The 17080-nt window shown below is 41.2% G+C and overlaps 1 protein-coding gene across 8 annotated transcripts in view; it reads right to left on the bottom strand.

Annotated features, from left to right (window-relative positions):
* Positions 1-322: 322 nt before the first annotated feature.
* The window catches only part of nbeab (neurobeachin b), a 201929-nt gene continuing 185171 nt past the window's right edge, over positions 323-17080 (bottom strand). For 5 of the 8 annotated variants that reach the window (XM_005926454.2, XM_042219654.1, XM_042219653.1 and 2 more), the window contains 10 exons: positions 14425-14592; positions 10048-10137; positions 8798-8990; positions 7958-8029; positions 7647-7802; positions 6447-6617; positions 3868-3969; positions 3433-3629; positions 2978-3129; positions 323-1611 (listed from right to left, as the gene is read on the bottom strand). In XM_005926454.2, the coding sequence (XP_005926516.1) occupies positions 1521-1611; positions 2978-3129; positions 3433-3629; positions 3868-3969; positions 6447-6617; positions 7647-7802; positions 7958-8029; positions 8798-8990; positions 10048-10137; positions 14425-14592 (1392 nt within the window). In that variant the 3' untranslated portion in view covers positions 323-1520. The remainder of the gene's footprint in view (positions 1612-2977; positions 3130-3432; positions 3630-3867; positions 3970-6446; positions 6618-7646; positions 7803-7957; positions 8030-8797; positions 8991-10047; positions 10138-14424; positions 14593-17080) is intronic. The other 3 variants (XM_042219652.1, XM_042219655.1, XM_042219657.1) reach the window with 1 other exon arrangement.

Genomic DNA, 17080 nt, shown 5'->3' with positions numbered 1-17080 from the left:
CTGGAACATTTGCAGAATCCTTTTACTGTGTACTGATTGCAATAAAAATTAACTGCTTCATTCGGATATTGTTAATGATATGACATTTTTATTCACAATAATGACACGATTTTCACAGGAAAGAAAAACCAGTGCCTTCAGGATTTTATAACATGCAAAATATTCAGCTTTGGGTAGGTAGGTTTATGTCTTGTAGCACCTGTTTAAAAAAAAAAAAAAATTAACCGCTAACTCCATCAGTTTGCATATTTTTCATTTAAATTGACAGCTCATGGAAATCAACTTCTCCTTGCTTCATTTAAATCCAGACTCAATAGCTTTCATATCACCAAAAATAGACCATACTCATATTTATACCGCTGTCCTCTTCATTAATATATCATTTTGTTACACTGCTGAATACCTCTCATTGACCTATTTGTTGAACATGTCATAATATTGCTTTCAGAGCATGGAGTTATGGAGGACAGAAAATTGCAAAAGAAGAATAACTTAAAAAAATCTGATATACATAAAGAACAGTATAAATGTTTGCAGTGCCAGAAACTGTAGAATGTCTTTAAAAATGGCACTTTCAGCTTTACCATAAACACGTTGACAATCATTAGACAATCCAACAAATCTGATATTTTAATCATTCGATGTTTTTTGGAAGAAACAAACCATGACTAAAAATAAATGCATGTTCCACATGACAAACTGGAATCGGTATACAATCTTTTCATATTTTCCATTAATAAACAATATAGTCCCCGATTTAAAATAAATTTGGAAATATCCATATTTATGACATGGTCATAAACGCTTTTCACAAAGGACACACTGAATTTCCATATAGACATTCAAACACAACAAATTAACAGTAAACATTGTCTTTTCACATACACATACACTTGACCACTGTTAACGATAAGCAAAGAAGGGTCGTATACATGGAACTAACCAACTAATATCTGAAGAGCAATGAAAACCTTTGCAACATTTATACATGGCTTAATGGAACATGGTGAGTAGTCTAACAGCATTTAGATCGTTGCAAGTCTTTATAAGGAAGAAACACTTTAGACTGTCCTTTTTACAGGTTGAGCATTTTTTTTTTTCTTAGAAAAATGTTCCAAGTATCTGCCATACAAATGTTGTATAAATGTTCCTCATTTTGTTTCGCATTTTCACAGTTGAAACAGGAACATTAAGTATGTTTTAATAACTTAACTGTGTAATTTTGTTAATTAGAGTTGATTTCAGTCTCCTCTTATCCAGAACAGCAGACCTGCTTGACTCATTTGGGTAAATACTTCAGCTGGTGCTCAGGTGAAAACCAACAAACTGACTCCAGATTGTTTAGCAGCAGACATGTGTTCGCCTCAGAGGCCAGATGAACACATGCAAGAACACACAGTCCTTCATCGTGCTGATGCCCCCAGCATCTTGGATTCTCTGCAGCACAACTCGGTCACTGGTTGATAGGTTTCCCTCTTAATTCTCCACACTAGCCTCCTGCTGCACGTATCCACCTCTCGTCAGTACCTGTTCTGATGCTCGTAGTGCCAGCGGTTGAAATCTATGTTAAATGCCACAATGCTGCCAGAGGCCATGCCGGTGATCAAAGTCCTAAAAGGCAACAAAACAAGGAATAAATACCAGATATAATATTCCAATGTTAGAAAACTACTGGAAAATGTAAATATTCTTTCTATAACTTAATGCTATTTTAAAGGTGTGTGAATGAGAGCGAGAAACCAACATGCGTTAAAATGTGTTCACTGTTTAAGCGTACTTCCATGCATCTGAATGATTTGTTAAAATCCCCACAGTGAGTGAATGAAACCGGTGCAGGAGGTCATGAGGGGCTGTGACAGTAAATTACTGAGTTCCTCTGACAACTCAAGTGGACCACTGAGTCCCACTGTCTTTCTGTAAGTGCCCTATGCTCCCAGTGTCCACATCTGGCTGGTATGTAGGAAAAGCAGCTGATTTCACAGGGTCGTCTTATACTGCTACACCCCGAGGGCTAAAATGCTCCAGCACAATGAACAGAGTTTTAGCAGAATGTCCTTCTGTAAAGGGAGTCAAGGAGCCCAGCTCACTTAGATTACCTAATATCAACTTATTGAGAAAAGACACTGCAGCTGAATCGAGGGGTTCTTCAAATATTTAAGTGATTTAAGTGGTGGTTTAATACTTGTTTAATGTAAAAAAATAAATTAAAATAATTCAGTTTCCTCCAACTAGCCACTGCTTGTCTTAAAGGGTTATTTAAGCACCTTTGATGGTGCAGATTTAAGAACTAATGTTTGTATATATATGTGCTCACAAAGTTGAAGGGCATATGTGCATGTGTGTTTTTCAACGCAAATTGAGCCTGATTTGGTGAAATGAAAAGTGAGACATGAACTTAAAAAAATAGTGATCTGATGAAAATGTTGCACATTTATGCCTTGTTGATTACGCACACTTGTAATCAAGTTTTATGCATTTGGCCTGAGGTCTCTGTTTTTGGATAGGCCTGTAAATACTGAGGGATATTTGGCCTGTGGCTGTGAAGTGAAGCTTGAATGTTCAGGCTCTCTAACCTCTCTTGACTGCCAGGGTCACATGATGACGTCAGGCTTTTAGCCCCAAAGCGGACACTGCCGTCTGTGAGTCCAGACACTCATTATATGACTCCTGACAAATCTTGTGGAGAAATAACTTTCAGGACAAAGTGTCCGGCCAGTGTCCGAAATATATGCATTTGCACCCCTGTAATTTTTGTCTCTATGGCATGTGGATGAACTGTTAGAAATATAGAGTTTATCCTTCTCAACCGGCTAGAGCAAAGAATTAAACCACTGACCTTCCAACAAGCTACCTGCTTTACCTCCTGTGCCACAACCGCCCCATTAAATGATTATAAATATACTTTGGTTTACCTCATTAAGCTCTTAATCTCATGGGCCTAATATACCATCACCAGCATACAACTGCTTGCCCTGACCTTTGATCGTGTGATAGGTCCATGGCTCGGATGCCTGCATCACAGCCTGGATAGATGTAGAGCTGTTTGAAGTCACAAGCCTGCCACACCTCCACCACACCGTTGTCTCCACCTGTCACCAGGTTGTGGCCATCGCTGCTCAGGAGAATTGCCTACAGGAGGGATAGAGGCCAGTTACACGTGAAACTTCCAACCCAACATTTACTCACCTTTCTTGCTCCAGAATGAGAAATATATAGCATACTGAAAATACATGACATGATGCAACATACTGTACAACATTACTATCATCCAATCAAAGGTTAACTTGCTCAGTATGCATAAAAAAATGACTCAGTATTTGAATAAAATCTTATGTACTTGAGATTTAAATATCTCCAAACATTTTAAAACTGCAGATGAACAAAAATGCATATTTCCTGGAGTATACTGATGTTTTTTTAAAGTTGGCATACCCTGGTGGAATCATTGACTTCCATTTGTGCCAGCAGTTTTCCATTAATGCTGAAGTTGCAGAAGCGTCCCCTCTCATAGTAGATGATACAGTGGCCCTCGCTGGAAACCGAGATGAGCCGTGGGCACAGATAGTGTTCTGGTCCCTCCAAAGCCCGCAAAAGGTCCCCTGTGATGGTATGGACCAGACACGGACCCTCTACCAAACCAGAACGCACATGTGATCAACCTGTGCTTATGTAAAGAATCTATAAAAATAGTCAATTTCTGTGAAGCGACTGCATATCTGTCATCTGGATAAACATTGTTTTGGAGGTGGTCACTAATCAAATGGTCATCTAATGCACGAGCACCGTTGTTCCAGTTTATTGGTGTACCTGATGTCACCTTTTTTTGTCCAGTCAATGTGACATGGAAGAACAAAGAAGCGCACTGACCTTTAGCTCCACTGATGACGAGGCCCAGCTCTGCACAGACTGATACACACACAACCTCCTGGTCGTGACCCGTGAGAACTGCTCGGGGTGCTGGGTAGTCACCTAAAGGACAAAAAGGCACACAATGTCACAAAACAAATGACTTGGCTAATTGTTTTTAAATCTGATGTGTGACTGCAAAAATCCTGTGAATAGCATGCTGCAGGTAATTTACCGGCCAGTACATAGTATTTTTGCGCTGTCACCGAGCACATTTATAAGACAATGAAATCATATAAACACAATCGCTGTGATTGTGACATACATCTGCTTGCAGGGAGGTCCATGTGAATTGTTATGTAAATGAAGGGATGCCCAGGGATGGCAGGGGAGGCACTTGATTTGATCCTGTGTGTCACATGATTGATGATGGCCGGGGGAGAGGTTAGTGAGGGGTGTTTCGTGGCACCTGGAGCCGACCTCGAATAGTGTCAGAACGATGAAAGCGGGAGTCTTTCTGAATTGCTCTGATCACCAAAAAAACCCCCAAAAAACGCTAAACCTTTCCCTAAATAGTGCTGAAGAAGGGAATGAACTTTTAATTAAATTATATCATGCGTAGATTGTTAAATCTCTTTAATTAATCATTAAATTCTACTTAAAGTAAATGACAAAACACAACTGAGAATCTCTAGTTGCTTTAAAAAACAAAGCTTAATATTCTGTATTTCTTTTGCTTAAAGGATATTTTTATATAGAATTTATATTTACACGTTTGTGATAGCTAACAAGTCTTCTGTTTGGGCCTTTACTGTAGTCATCACCTTTTCCCCAGCTGCTCATGCCAAACTTATGTCAAACTAACACTGAATAAGTATGAGACTGTTGGTGTCCACATGTAACTAAAAGTTCAGCCAATTCCGTCAAACTTTTCCTATTCACCGGATGACAGCACCATCCTGATAGATGATGTTGACACACTTTCGACCTCACCACCACCACCTTGGCATATTGCTTCTATAGCCGCGGCAGCAGTCCAGTCAGTGAGCCGGACTGTGATCGATGCAACACGGTCCCTTAGAGACCGGGACCTGAGCAGTGCTGTCAGTCCCAGTACCTGCTGCTGAGGGGGGCTGAATAGGACAAATGTCAGCAAAAGCCTCCAGGGGAAAAAGGAGCTCACCTACCCGACAAAAGATTCAATCACCCTGTACCAACTAACCCCCCCACCCTGCCTGAACCCTTGGGACAAGCTAGATTCAGCCACAACAATTACTTGGTGCAAATATCTCCTTGCAACCAGCGTGATGGGCTGAGTCTGAGGAGCATGGCCATGATTGAGCTGGAAGTTATTTTAATTATTAGACATAGAAGTTGCATGCAGGCTTTTGAGGCATGGGTGAAATCAATTTCCTCGCGAACGTCACATCTGCGAGATGATAGAGTAATGATCCGGCAAGCTGCTGCTACATATTCACAGAACCTTTTACTAGCATTACAGAAAATATAATAGGCATGAAATCACTAGAATGATATTCTTGGAAAAGATCGCTCATTGAGACAGTCAATAAGGATACAAAGGACTGCTGTTTTGCTTTATGGCATTAATTTGGGGCCTTTAATTGTAAAGGTATGAAAAGATGGTAGTAGTTCATTTGTCAAGACTAATGCCTTTCATCTGTATTTGAATATGATCATTAGTGGCTCAAAGATTTATATAAGAATAAAGTTTAAAAGTTCTCAGCTGCATCCTAATTGTTTTCCGCTCCCTGTGCTTCAGCTACATAGCTTCCTTTTATCTCCTGTCCATTAAAGGTGCATTGTAAGCACAAGTAGTGTGAATATCAGGGGAATACTGTTTTCCTGCTGCAGTAACACAAGTGCTATTGCCCCTTGCTAATTGGAGGCATCCAAGCTGAAATTCTTAATTAACTGTCGGAGCTTCAGTGAAGTTAATTAAAGGACACTCACGACTAATTCAGAGCTCCTAGAATCTGAGACGACTGGAAACACGAGATCTTTTAGGGCACACACACGGCATTGTTATCCAAAAATAAAATAAAAACAGTTTTTTCCCCCCCTTATTTTCAGTTTTTCCCCATTCCACACCATATATGGTTCTGCTTGCTGCATGGTACTGTAACAGTTCCTTTTGTGATTAATTGTCTGAAACACAAGACAATCAGTGCGAATGAGAAACTAAATGAACTGAGCAGCAGAAATCACACACTGGGGTCTACTATTATGAATGCCAAGACATCTGGAGTCCTCTACTTGAAAGCAGCACATCTCAATGTAATGAATCACACTAATGTATCACAGCTTCGGTGCAGATAAATGATCGTCCCCCGTCACTCCTCTGGATTTGATTGTAGAATCTAATTATAGAATAGAAATATTTTTCACCAGTTTATTAAAATAAAAAAAAACAACAACCAACAAACAAACAAACAAACAAAAATACTAGACTTGTTTACCTTTACAGACTTTCATTTCACAACCAAGAAATGGCATAATTAACTATAAACATGTCCAGATGGCAGTTCTTCTCCTCTTTTGTTATGCATGCGAGTGTGTGGCACTTGGATACGGTTACTCACTGTTATTGGGGTTGTCGCCGATAATATGGTGCCGCCCACTCCAGTACCATAGTAGCAACGTAGCATCACGGGACCCAGAGACGATGTAGCAGTCTCCACCAATGTAGGACTCTGATCGGGCCAGACATGTCACCACGTCCCAGTGGCCAAAAACTATCTGGGTCAGCTTACCTAAAGTGGATACACGCTGTGCATGAGTTCGGTGTTGACAAAAGTCCAGAAATGTAAAGACTGCTACAACTGGTACTGTGGATGCTGTCACTTTAGTAAAGAGAGTTAATTTATTAATTAGTGAATAAATACTTGTAAAAGTTAATCTAGTGGTTAACCAGCTTTTCAAAATAAAACTTATGCTTATTACCACGTTTAAAAGATAATGTCTTTAGCATTTTTAAATGGATTATTTAAGCTACCCAGTGTTTCTAAAGAGAAAGAGAGTGTGTCAAACTCCTGTAATTATATAGCATATATAAAATATGGAAGAGGCCACCATGACACCACTGATGTGTTTGTTTTGTTTGACTCACGATTTTGAAGCCATAACATTTCAGACATCGCTATCTTGTTTTTCATTTTTAAACTGGATTTGGGAGGCAAATGATGGATCTGAGACAAATGGCATGCATATCCAGTAGCAACCTGTCAGTCACAAGGTAGCTACTCTCCAGTACATACCATGATTTTACTCAAAATAGGATAACAAGTTACAATATGATAAACATGCAGTAATAAATTAAATTAGTGACTGGGCCATAATTTAATAGGAGAGTGTTTAATAAGGTCATAAGTGAAGAGAGAAGAGGGAGAACTTTTGCAGAGCCTTTAATAGTTATTTTCACAACCAAAGGAACAAAATCAAGTTTAATGCAATTCTGCTCTGGCTTCACTTTTCAGACCTATCTTTTACATACAGTCTGTGCTTGCATTGTAAGGTGCAATGCTAATCCTTTTTATATATACACACATACCAACACAAATTAATGTTACCTAAGCCAACTGAAACATAAGAATAAGGAGAAAAAAAATTTAAAATAACTTTTTTTTCTTATTTCAGTCCATTATTATTTATTATTTTCACCCATTTTCTACAAGGCTTGTCAGGAGAGAGGAGCAACAATACTGTATCATTACCGTCATAGCACTGTCCTCCACACATCAGTGCACACCTCTGTAGGAAATAGAGTTTACACTCTAACCTACCTGTCTCAGAGGAGTACACACGGAAGCTCTTGTCCCAGAAGCCACACACCAGGATGTAGCGGTTGTCAGCTGTCACGACAAAACAGTGTGTGGTGATTTGGATGCTTTGGTCCACTAGGTCTGTGATCTGACGCTTGTTGCTTCCAGTATTGTTGGCTGTGGGAAAAAAAAGAAAGAAAGAAATAACACATGTCCCAAGCAATTTCCCAAGCAAAGCTATAAATTAAGGACTGTGCCATTTTATACAGATCTAAAACTCCATTAGATATTTTTGTTTAATGCTGTTTTTTTTTCCATTCAAGCTCACTCACCAACCAGAGAATCCATCTCTATGGGTAAGTGATGTGCCTGTTCCAGGGAGTAGCCGGGTGCTCCTCGGAGACCTGAATCCAGACAGATATGTGAGCCTATTTCTGACCAATGGACATATCTGCACACACGCGCACACCTGTTCCACTTTTAGAGCCAAGTTAATTCATGATATCTTCCAGGAGATGGAAGCATTGGAGGTCCATCTGTCTTACTCTGCTTTTTTTTCCCCCCCAGAGTGTCAAATTGAATGGAGATATTTCATCCATGTGAACATATCTGGAGCCAGTTTTGAAGCAGCTACATGCCTGAAAATATGGAGGTCTTGTTATCGTAATTATTCTGAAAAGCCAAACCACATTTCCCTCCTCTCCAACAGGATGGCAAGGGTGCTGCAGCTGTGTTCATTAGTGTGGGTGCAGCCAGAGCCGCCACATAGAGCAGGCTCTTTGGTCCGGAGGTCTGTGTGTTTCTACAGTGACAGATGGGGATGTGTGAGGAGAATGTGGTGCAGTTGTGGCCTAATTTTCTAGTAACCATTGCTTTGGCCCTCTGACCCTGAGGTGAGGCCGATTCTCAGGGTTGGCCTCCGTGGGTAATGTTGTTCACACATGTCTGAGAAGTAACATGTGGAAACACTCACGGTCAGCTTACCTGGGAGGTGCTAGCCTCTCCCATAGCCAGCTGGCTGTAGCTCTATTATGAGCAGTTGGTAGTTTTTTTGGTGTGTGTGTGTGTGTGTGCGCGCGATGGTGATGAAGTGATTTTACAGGGCCACTGCTGTGGTAGGTATGGCATGTGGTGTGGCACACTTTTCTGCATGTGAGCTGAGCTCCACTCACCGACGGTGTTGTGCCATCGGTTGACTGCAAATAGGCGGCTGCAGGTGACAGTGACCACAGCAGGTATTGTAAGATGGGGCAGAGTGTTGGCAGCCACGTGGGTTACGGGTGAATTGGAGGGAAACTTCAACACCATAATGACATCCTGCTGCATCTGGTCCTTGAACATTAGGGGACTCTGTGGAAGGAAACACTATTGAGTAGAAGAGAGAAAAGACAAAGTGTGGAAAAGGATGGAGTAGTACAATGTTGGGAGAGGAGGAGGAGAAGGAGGAAGAGGAGCAGGATGGGAGGCGATGGAAAAAATGAAAAAGAAGAGATATGAAAAGATGAAAGAAAAAGAATGCAAGAGGCAATTAGTATGGAGGTTGGAGGAAAAACTAGGTTTAGACACAAAGGAGAGTTTCATGCACTGTCCCCTTTGGGAAGCAGGGACTAAGACACAGGTAGACATGGGAAACTGGGATGGTATTGACTGCACGTATGAGATGGTGCATACATGTACATACATCAGAAAATGGCCCATAAGGAAAGCACTAAAAGCAACTGGCTTTTTAAAAATGTTTGCAATGTGCTTTTCCTACCTTTTCCTACTATGCTGACTTCTGCATGTGTAGCAGAAGTAAAAGCAATGGCAGACATAGTGATACTAGCAATACTGTAAGATCTGAAACAGTTTTAGGTCTCATCCTTGATACAGGAAGCCATTTAAAGAACTGGAGAGAAGTGATGCAAATATTCTCAACATTTGCCAAAGTAGAAAACGGACCTAAAAGGTCTTAAGTTTCTTGTAGGGAGAGAGAAACAGAGAGCCATGTGAGGATAATGAGGACAAGGCTGGTTGTTACATGGATTGGACAGGGAAGAGGTGCTTCCAATATAAAGAAAGGCACTACTAGGCCAGTAGAGAGCACTATTCCATTTTAACCACACTCCTAGTAGGCAGTACCAGCTCCAGAACAGTGCAGACCACTGGAACTAAAAGATTGTTTGCTATACTGAGGGTCTGTGACCTACATGATGTAGGACTTCTGAAAAATGTATCTTCTGTTATAAAAGATCAGATTCAAAGAAACTTTTGGAAGTGAGAATTTGAGGACTTCCTTGTCAATCTTCTGTCTACTGTACCTACAAACACATTCACGCTAACACACACCATCCGGGCTTGGACAGGTCCACACATCCTTCCTCATGCACACCAGCACCACCAGAGGTGCAGGGAATTTTCCCAGCATGCTCGCTGTTCTCACCAGGTGCATGGCGGAGCTGCGTGGAGGATGTGGCTCAATAAGCAACTGAGATGGCGTCTGTCCAAAGCTCTGGATCTGCGCCTCTGTGGCCTGCGGGAGAGAGAGAGAGAGGAGAAGGAGAGAGAGAGAGCGGCTGTCACAATCAATATGCATCAAAGTGATGGGTCAATGCGTTACTTGACAATGCAAGCAAATCCTAACTCAGCCGTGCCTCTGAGGAAGGGGGGAGGTAAAGGGAAAGGGGTGCACTCCCAATCCGCCTGGGTGCTCCCCCTTCCCCCCTCACCCTGCAGAGTCATCCAAGTGTTAGTATGGAAGAGACAAGCCTTTTCCTATTAACATGCTTCAGTTAACCATTCCCATTTCCAGGAGCAGGGGCCCCAACTGCACAAACGTTAACCTGGAGTGACATCCAGCTAGGACCGCAGCAAGCCGGTGTGCTTTTAGATGTTATTGTGCTTGAAACAAAAGGGTAAAAGCATGTGTATGTACATTAACATGTATTAAACAGAGCCACAAAATTACACAAGCAGGTCAGGGCAATTTGGTTAAAGGTACTTTGATGAGAGATGATTCGTGGGGTATAAAATACAAGTCTAAATGCATGTGATGTTAGAAAGCTACCTAAAAACAGCCATTAAAAGAGTAGATTTAAAAAAAGAAAATCCATTTAAATAGACACTAGATCTAATTTGCCCGCAGTTAGAGGGAGCAAAAAACAAATAGTAAGAGCTGCTGAGCTTGACTGAAAGTGGGGCACTCCACGGTGGGAGTGATTGATGTGACTGGAGCCACTTCCACCATCAGAGGGGAGCTTGTAGACGTCCGTCAATGCCACTGTGCACAATGGAACATACATCGCTCAGCCTTTCGCCCGCCCTTCTGACTGCCTGGGCAGCTAGCCCTCATTTTCCTCCGCCTGTACACACCACTCACTATCAAAAAGACCCATTGGGTAACACATGCCACAGTGGGAGAAGTGGCATGGGAAGTTTGGAGGTGATACTGAATTAGGACAGGCCACCTGCAAGCCACACGGTCGCCCCCAACACCCCCGATCACTTCCTATCTTCCACAGCACCAAAAAAAAAAAAAAAAAAAAAAAAAAAAAAAAAGGCGCTGTCTGCACAGCTCTGTCGCTTAGTAGTGAAAGTTTCACGTGAGTTGGGGAGCACATTTGGCAATCATTAAGTGTTAGTCGGGGTTTCTTTACAATGCAGTCTGTCAAGTAATAAGCAACTGACATTATGGCTATTTAAGGTTAGGTTTGGGGTTAGGGTCACCGTGTCTGTTCAAGTAGAGAAATTTGATACAAAGATCAGAAAGGCTAAGAAGGCCATGTGGAAAACATCAACATATTTTTTATGATGATTCTATTATTGGGGAAACTGGGTGCAGCAAAGCCCCATTTTTGGTAGCCTCAGAAAACCCTGAATACCAAAAGTTTCCAAGTGCAAACAGGAGAGTTTGTCTCTGTATGTGTTTTTGTGTTATGGGGGCAGGGGGGTTTGACTTGTTGAAGGTTAACCTGAGAACATGTTCTTCTACTATATGATCAAAACACATCAATAGCTCTCAGCTATTTAAATACTAATCTTCAGTGATGTATGTCAGAAACTTATCTCGATCTGAGATGGAGAGCACTTAACAGGTAGTTCATTAGTATAAGTCACTTCAGGCTTTGATTTTTGGCTGATAAGTGACACTTATTGCCAAAGCCATCTGGATGATCTTCCCTCCCAGCAAAAACCCACCTTGCTTGGATGAGCACCAAACATCCGTTATAACTCACCATGTGTATTTGTCTGTCTGACTTTGTTTGCATCTAATTGTGTTATGAGCAAAAGGCTTCAGAGGTGAGTGTCTCCAGCTCCCTGCGTCTCTACTGTATGCTCCCCAAACTGGTGGCAGTCTCTATGGAGGATCCTCCAGTGCACTCATGCAATGCAGCAACACAACAGCTCTGTCACACAGACTGCAGACATGGCCTTGCATTGCCCCACTAAGCACCGTGTGCTGAGTCACGACACCTGAGATGCACAGTGGCAACTGCAAACATGAAGCTGCGGCACCTTTCACCTTTTGGTAGATCCCATAGATTACAGATGGCGAATTGCTTTTAAGTAGAAATTTAAACAGGTTGCAAAATCCCATCAAAACCATACAAACCCATGTAAATATATGTGAAGGTACCATTTAGAATTTGTAAAATCTGTGTAACTGAGTTATTTTCCCATGTGACAACATCACTGTCCATTCTTTACATGCCTGTGGAAATTTGTTTAAGATAAGCTTATCTGCAATCCCTAAGTACAAATAAAGAATTGCCTTGGGGGTGTTTCTTGAGTGACAGCTTGGGAGCTGAGCAGAAATGTCTCAAACATTATGTCCACCAGTATGTGTTTGTTTCGAATGCAGCTATGATCACTGATAATGCACATTAAATCCTATATGATCGCTGATTAATACAGATTAAGGTCAAGCATTTAAACATGCATTCCATCATAATTAGAATATCACAGTGAAATCACTCTAAAGTATGTCAGCTACTTCAAAGCCCCACATTTGCTAGCTATAGCACACTTTGTTGTCTCTGTTGAATCAGAGGGGGCAGGAGGGGCAGTGACATGAGGAGGAATAGAGTCCTACTGATGAATAATTTGTCTGTTTACTTCTGAGTGACACAGTGGGGTCTGAATCCAGGGGTTGCTGTCATGTTTTTCAGTAAGAGAGGGCTGTCACGAGAAGCATCACGGTGAAGGACTGCTGTTCCGGCAGTGTGCCCAGTAGAGCTGTCACCGTGCCCTCAACCAGAGGCCCAGCGGCATGTCAGAGGGTGTCATCATTTTCATCTGACACACAGGCGGAAATTATCTCTCATGACCTCTAATTTCTTGACATTTCAAATGCCTTAATTGTTGTGACTAATGCCAGATCTGCAGCTTCACCTGTCAGGCCCAGAATGAATCAATACCCCGAAGTCAATCGCCACATTTTAGAAAAAAGCAAGACATTCACTGGGCACACTTCCATGCCACACCTCACCGACTCATTAAGGCAGAAGTGGAACAGAAGCAGGTAGTCACCTGCCAAATGTTCTTAACATTCTCAGACTGTGCAGAATATTGATGATTTTTAATCAAATTACATGGCTTCTACTTGGAACAAAATCATATTTGCAACTTTGCAATACAATCAATAAAACAAAATAAATATATTTTAATGCATGAACATGACGACTTTTCCAAAAACCATGTTCATGAGATTACTGGGAGTTGTAATATACAAAAAAGTCCACCTGGAATGAAAAACCGAACTGTGGGTATGAAGGCTCGTCTTAATTAGTGCTCATCATATCAACATTACATCAGTTGCAATTAGCTGAACCAATTTCTTTCTCCTTCACAAAATATATTCACAATACATGTCACAACAGAGAATACATCAACTGGGTGCAATTAGGGAGCCTGAGTAGCAGGCTTCCTAATGTGCAACTAACTAACAGTACTGTCATCTCTCAGGGTAACAACAGCCAGGGTGGACGACAGCTTAAAACCCCCTCAATCTGATGCAAAATAAACAAGGCATCATCTAAAATTGTCCTCAAAATGATGAAAACCAACTCTTTCACAATATGGTTTGGTAATTAGATCAGCCAAATCTTCTGCAGGTGATTTGCATAGTGGTCACTTGATAAATAAAGGCGCCCCTGGAAGTGACAGTATATAAATGACTTGTTTTGCAGACAGCAGATGGTGGATATCACAGGGAGAGACGAGCTCACACTGGAAAGTACCACAATGCATGCCAGCTGCTGCATATTCTGGTCCCCTTTCCCCTTGCAATTACGCTATTCACGAGTAGTATGGCGGAGCGAGTAGTTATTCAATTAATTTGTTAAGAACAAGAGGAATCACTCCCTCATCTACTGACTAAGTGACCTTTGGTGATTGATCAAAGAGTGAGGTCACATTCACTGATCTGATTCAGGGCGAGGACAGACAGTATCTTCGACATGACAAAAAAAGGAGGACATTGTTACGATGTTAAGACAAGCTGTGAATAATGATAATGCTGAATGATATGAAAGGACTATTGTTTATCTGAGAGAGTATTAATAATTCCAGAAAATCTGTTTGTGTAACCAGGAAATTACACAAATAAAAAATAAAACCTGCAGTGAGTCATGATCTTTATCTGATTCTCTCACGGTGTACATTTGCATGACACAACATTTGACTGACAGATGCATGATGCGAATGCTCCTGGAGCTCCTGCACATGCCAGAACAAATAGAGACAGGAAATTGTGGTTATGTTGAGCAACAGAAAAAAAAAAAAAAAGAGGGGTTGGCGTGTGTGCGTCCGTGTGCTTTACCTCTCTGAGCAAAGGGTCAGTGATACTGTCCAGGTTGATGGAGCCCTCGTAAGTCAGGTAGTGAAAGACGTTGAGGGCGCGCATCGCCTCTGGGCCTCGCTGCTTGTAGCCGAAAATAAGGTCAATCCACTGATGAAGCTGACATGACACAAACTCGCTTTCCAGGGCCTGTCAGAGGAGTATGGGGCAATTAGAGGTGAGAGGCATACCAGCAGCGCATAGGACATGGGCTCACTTCCACCCAACAGTGAGTAACACAAAACACAACCTTACTGACCATTACATTACCTTTAAATATAACAAAACTAATTACAAAGTGAACTATAATGGAAAGTATGACTGAAGCATTAAACCTTTTAGTTTCTATTAATAATATTTTTTTTTTTTTTTTTTACTGGACATAAAGATTAGAAGGAGTCCGCAAACAGAAGCTGAATGCTCAATAATCTAATCAGCTGACTGAAGGGGAAACCTCCCATATCATATTTCCCTGTCCACTTAAAAAACTATCTTTGCATGGAGACAAAGAAATTGGTTCAATACTAACAGGATCCATATTACAGTAAAACTGTCTACAGGAGAAACACTGATAAATTACTTGCAAGAGCAAAAGAGGAGACTAAATTTCTTGTGGGAGCGCTACTGAGATATTTAGGATAAGATTTATGTCCGATAATTATTATAAATATACCTATGGAAAGCATGCAGTGGGTGGGGGATGGGGGCGGGGGGTGCATTGTTCCAGAATATTGTACAATACAATTCCCATGCATGCAGGCGTAAGGCTTTGCTGGAGAAATTTTACACTCCTCCCCTCGCGTCAGGAATAACAGCCATTACCAACAAAGCCTGCTCAAGCACACAGAGGCAGAGTTTGCCACAGGGCATATCACTACAATTGAAAGTGGCACATGCAAAGATGGGAAGTGGGAGGAAAAGAGATGGAGGGAGGAGGGGTGGGGAGAAAAGGAGGGAATGAAGAAAGAAAGAGTGAGAAAGAGGGGGAGGCAGTCAGAGCGATTCTCTGACAGAAATGAAATAATAGAGGAAGCACGAGTGTGGGCTAGCTAGAGAACAGAACAAAAGAAAGACAAAAAAATGGAGGCTGAGGACTATGATTTTCAGGGCGTGTGAATACACTGGTCTGAGAATCCAGCAATGCAATGCAACATCACACATGTATCCTTCAACAGTGAGAAAACATCGACTGTAATCCTTTTTTTTTTATTTTTTTATCCGTGTTGTTGGAGATGCAGACATGCCAGTAACAACTCCCAGCCTTTCCCTTTTCTACCACTTCTCTGCCAGTATACAAGGCTGAAAGAGCTCAACCAGGCAGTCCGAGTACAGCATGGGGAAAGGTCACCTGCATAAGACCAGCCAGGCTCTGTCACTCCAGCTGAAAAGGTCAAGAGTGTTCGTGCAGCCTCCTTTTACCTCTAGTTCAAAAAACACGGTGGCCTCTAACCTCAGGATGCCTGAAAGTTTGTGTCTTCATAGCAATGTTAAAGAAGCCGTTCTGGTTTTCAGGTAGAAGCAAATCTTTATACTTAAATGGAGGCGTATCATTGAGCATTATTTCCAATAATATAAACTTTGATTTTAAATGTATCTATTCTGCTCAAATTACAATTTATTTTTGAAGGTATACTATCATAACCAAGAAACATCACTACAGTACTAGACTACTGGTTATTGAAGATTAATTTTTCTAAATAGGAATTTTAAGTCTCCAAACAGCAGCTTTTCAGCTCTAAAAACATGATGTTATTTTTAATGTTAATATTTATTGAGAAAATATGCCCATATGTGTACCAATGTATCCACACTGCTGCAAACAGAAGCTATTGTGTTCTTGCTCATTAGGTTTAGCGGGGAGGGGAGCTGTTGAGCTTCTGCAGTAAATGATTCCAGATTAAAGGGAGAGTCGAGTTTATCTGAAGGTAAGAAATGGGTCCGATCTCATTGTCTATTTCTGCTGTTCCCAAAACCTGTTGGGAGTTATGAGTCACGTGTTGATAGGCTATCTGTATTAACCGTGCACACACACAGACAAATATGCAGACATGTCCACACACATGCAGATGAAAAGCACCCCGCACACTGCTAAAGTGATGAGCCCTGGCTTTACAGAAGGTACCGGTAACACTATAGGACAAACTTGCCCTCAACCTCATCTTTTGGAGACACCACTGGGGTCAAATTGTACAATGTTAGTATTGAGTGATGGGCTTTATAAGATGAGCCATGAATAAGACAAGGAGGCAGATGCATGGGAAGGTTAAAAGGAAGAGTGGGAAATTGATTGATTTGCTTTTGTGAGGAAGCAGAAACATTACAAGGAGAAACGTTACATGCGCCATTTGTTTCAGAATGATGGATAAATATGTAAATAGTCTTTATAAAATTGGTCAATATTATAAATAAAACAATAATTATAACACATAGCTGGTTCTATGAATATATGCATGCAAGAATTCTAGTTGGTGGAAGAGTTGAGGCTGAATTTTTTTTCCTTTCTTCGGGATTCCCTGACCAAACTGCTATTGATTAATCTATGCTGTCTATCAAAGACTGAGTAGTTATTAACTGTACACTGCTGTACTGAATGAATATAATATCTTCCCTGATTTATTAGATTTCCTGTTTTACAAAA

The sequence above is a fragment of the Haplochromis burtoni genome, unplaced genomic scaffold (assembly GCF_018398535.1).
Source record: "Haplochromis burtoni strain Fernald_Lab_line unplaced genomic scaffold, NCSU_Asbu1 Contig_36, whole genome shotgun sequence".
Classification (NCBI taxonomy): domain Eukaryota; kingdom Metazoa; phylum Chordata; class Actinopteri; order Cichliformes; family Cichlidae; genus Haplochromis; species Haplochromis burtoni.
Note: the sequence above shows the minus strand (reverse complement) of the source record. Positions and strands in the feature narration are given on the sequence as shown.